Here is a 2,697-nt window from a genome sequence, read left to right as displayed (position 1 = left end):
TTCCTAGCAGGAATGAGAGTGTAAAACACCGAGCCAATTTAAGTGTAGAAGTTGAAAAGCCTATGTAAGCCATGGGTGACTTGATCTGTATTGAAACATTAAAATTTAAAAATGCTAATATAATAGCTTGATATATATATATAATTTTTTGAAGGTGGCAATCCTTATTCCTTTTCGGAATCGCCATGAGCATCTTCCAATTTTTTTCCGTCATCTGATACCTATGTTGCAAAAGCAGCGGCTGGAATTTGCTTTCTATGTTGTTGAACAGGTAACAGCATTTACTTGAAAAGTGACTTCAAGATTCCTTACTAAAGGGGATTTGATATTCTTATCAAGATTTGGATGAATCCTGAATTTAAAAATTGTTACTCTGCTGTTCTAATCCTTTGAATGAAAAAGGAAAGTTCAGCTCCGTTGCCCAGTTTAAGCAGTGGCCAGATACATGTTGCTTTTCTTCAAATATGGGCTGATATTTTATAGGTGATAACATGACCTCTTTGAATCTATTGGTTTTGTAAGTTTTCGGGGGGGAGGTTTTATGTGTAATAATTGGAAATAGTCATTTACAGAAGGCCATTTTACAGCACATGCTCACTGAAATCCAGTTGAAGACAATGGTATTAAAATGTATACTGTCCAGTTAATATATGTGAAATATAATGGAGGCATTAATGATATAAAATTACCAACTAGTGCCTTGGCTAGGGTCTCTTCGGAAACAGAGAGGAATGGATATGAAGGAAAAAAAGACTTTTTGGAAAAAAAAAAAGTTTCTGCAAGCCACAATCAAGGAGTAAAGTAGTGCAGATGGGTAGCTTAAGGAATTTGCACCATTGTTGGCTGTAGTAGATAGCTAGATCCCTAAAGAAATTACAGGACCTATTTTTCATGGTTTATGTAATGCAATATTTTCAGGTGACAAAGTGAAAAAATTGCAGAAAACAAAAAGATCCTCTAAATTGTCATTTAAAAAAAGGCATGTAGGGTTCATTTGCCATATCAAAATGTCTTATGTTGTCTTGTTTGTTCAAAATGGACATGAGGAGATTTAAATTGTACTGGAAATAAAAATTATTTGAATCTGACTTCATTAAAGTTTCCAAGAAGCTGGAAGTAAGTTTTGATATTGATATAAGGTTAACTATAAATACGTAACCAAGTTGTAGGTGTTTTCACAGCATCGGAAGTTTTTCAGTAGTTGACTGTTTTAACAAGAAACAAAACGTTTTTTTCTTAGTGTGTATCAGTATTTCTTTAACTCGTAATGACATGCTGTATTAATCCAAACCACCCATATTTTGATATTTCAGAGTTACTAGTGCTATAATTTGGTAGTGCTGTTAAGTTTTGTGTAAGAGGGGAGAAGATCTAGACTTTTTAAATCACGAAATACAGTTGATGTAGTTAGTGCTAACCAGACCTATTGCTCTGCTTACCTAGAGGATTAACAGGCATCTTTGTCAATGCTTTTTTTTATGTAGTAGAGGATGTATTCTCATAGCATTGAAATTTTGTCTCTTTCTTCTTGATTCTTACAATGTCTCCTTTGCTTTCTGTTTGAAGACAGGTACACAACCTTTTAATCGTGCAATGCTCTTTAATGTTGGCTTCAAAGAGGCTATGAAGGATGCTGTCTGGGACTGCATAATATTTCATGATGTGGATCACTTACCTGAAAATGACCGAAATTATTATGGATGTGGAGAAATGCCACGCCATTTTGCAGCAAAGCTTGACAAATACATGTACATGTAAGTAATTAACTTGATTCACATTGTTTCTTAAAGACCCAGAAACATTCTTAAAGTGTGTATTAATTTTATGACAGTATATACAGTAGGTGAAACCAATAAAACAGGCTCCTACCATGCTATTTACATAAATGAATATCTAGTTATTACAAGGAAGATTTAAGTTTAGTGTCTACATTTGATACGTTGCTAATTTGAAGATATTATTTATAATTTTCAGTATTGAACTTGTTGCAGTGAGGTTGATCTTTAAAATAAAAAAAAAAAAAGACAGTTATATGTGTCAAGGGGGAAAAACTTACCTTGCTTATTAGAAATCTTTTCCAGCTACATAAGCCTTTGCAGTGGCTGTTAACAAAGATAAGCAGATAATCTGCAGTGAAATACCACAGAAAAAATGTCTTACTAATTTTCTTTTAAATGTACAAGTTATTTCTGCTTTGTACTTTTTAAACAGAAGATTTTCTTACTGCTAGACCATTTCGTATCTTGTATTCGGTCTCTGTTGAAATTTGATGAATGTAGTGGGTCCTGCAGTTTTGTTACCTCCTTTCCTTCTGCCATTTGACATTAATAATGTTTCACTTGCTTTGTAACACTCCGCTATCTCATGACACTCTGATCACTTCACATAAAGCTGTAACTTGTTCCTTGCTACATGTATGTATTTGCCGTCCTGAAATGTTGTTTGTGAAGGTGATTAACTTGAACACCTGGTCAACCTGACAGATCAAAAGCAAGGCACGGAAAACATGACTGTGCATTTGGACTTCAGGTTGTCAGCCAATTAGCAGTCAAATCTTTAAAGATTTTACATATATTTAAAAATATATAAATAAACACATACAAATATGTAAGAGATTTAATCTGTCTTTACATGTATTTATAAAATACTTTATGTATTTATATGTACATTCATAAAATTTATAAAATGTCTAAGTAC

General features: G+C 33.1%; 1 protein-coding gene across 1 annotated transcript in view; it reads left to right on the top strand.

Moving 5' to 3' along the window:
• Positions 1-1,754, top strand: part of LOC104082009 (beta-1,4-galactosyltransferase 6-like) — a gene marked incomplete at its 3' end in the record, with an annotated part of 12,984 nt that extends 11,230 nt beyond the window's left edge. The window contains exons 6-7 of the mRNA XM_009584953.1: positions 155-271; positions 1,567-1,754. Coding sequence (XP_009583248.1) covers positions 155-271; positions 1,567-1,754 — 305 coding nt within the window. The remainder of the gene's footprint in view (positions 1-154; positions 272-1,566) is intronic.
• Positions 1,755-2,697: the final 943 nt, after the last annotated feature.

Source organism: Fulmarus glacialis, unplaced genomic scaffold (genome assembly GCF_000690835.1).
Source record: "Fulmarus glacialis isolate BGI_N327 unplaced genomic scaffold, ASM69083v1 scaffold9189, whole genome shotgun sequence".
NCBI classification, from domain to species: Eukaryota; Metazoa; Chordata; class Aves; order Procellariiformes; family Procellariidae; genus Fulmarus; species Fulmarus glacialis.
The sequence above is the reverse complement of the archived record's forward strand: the minus strand, read 5'-3'. Positions and strand labels throughout refer to the sequence as shown.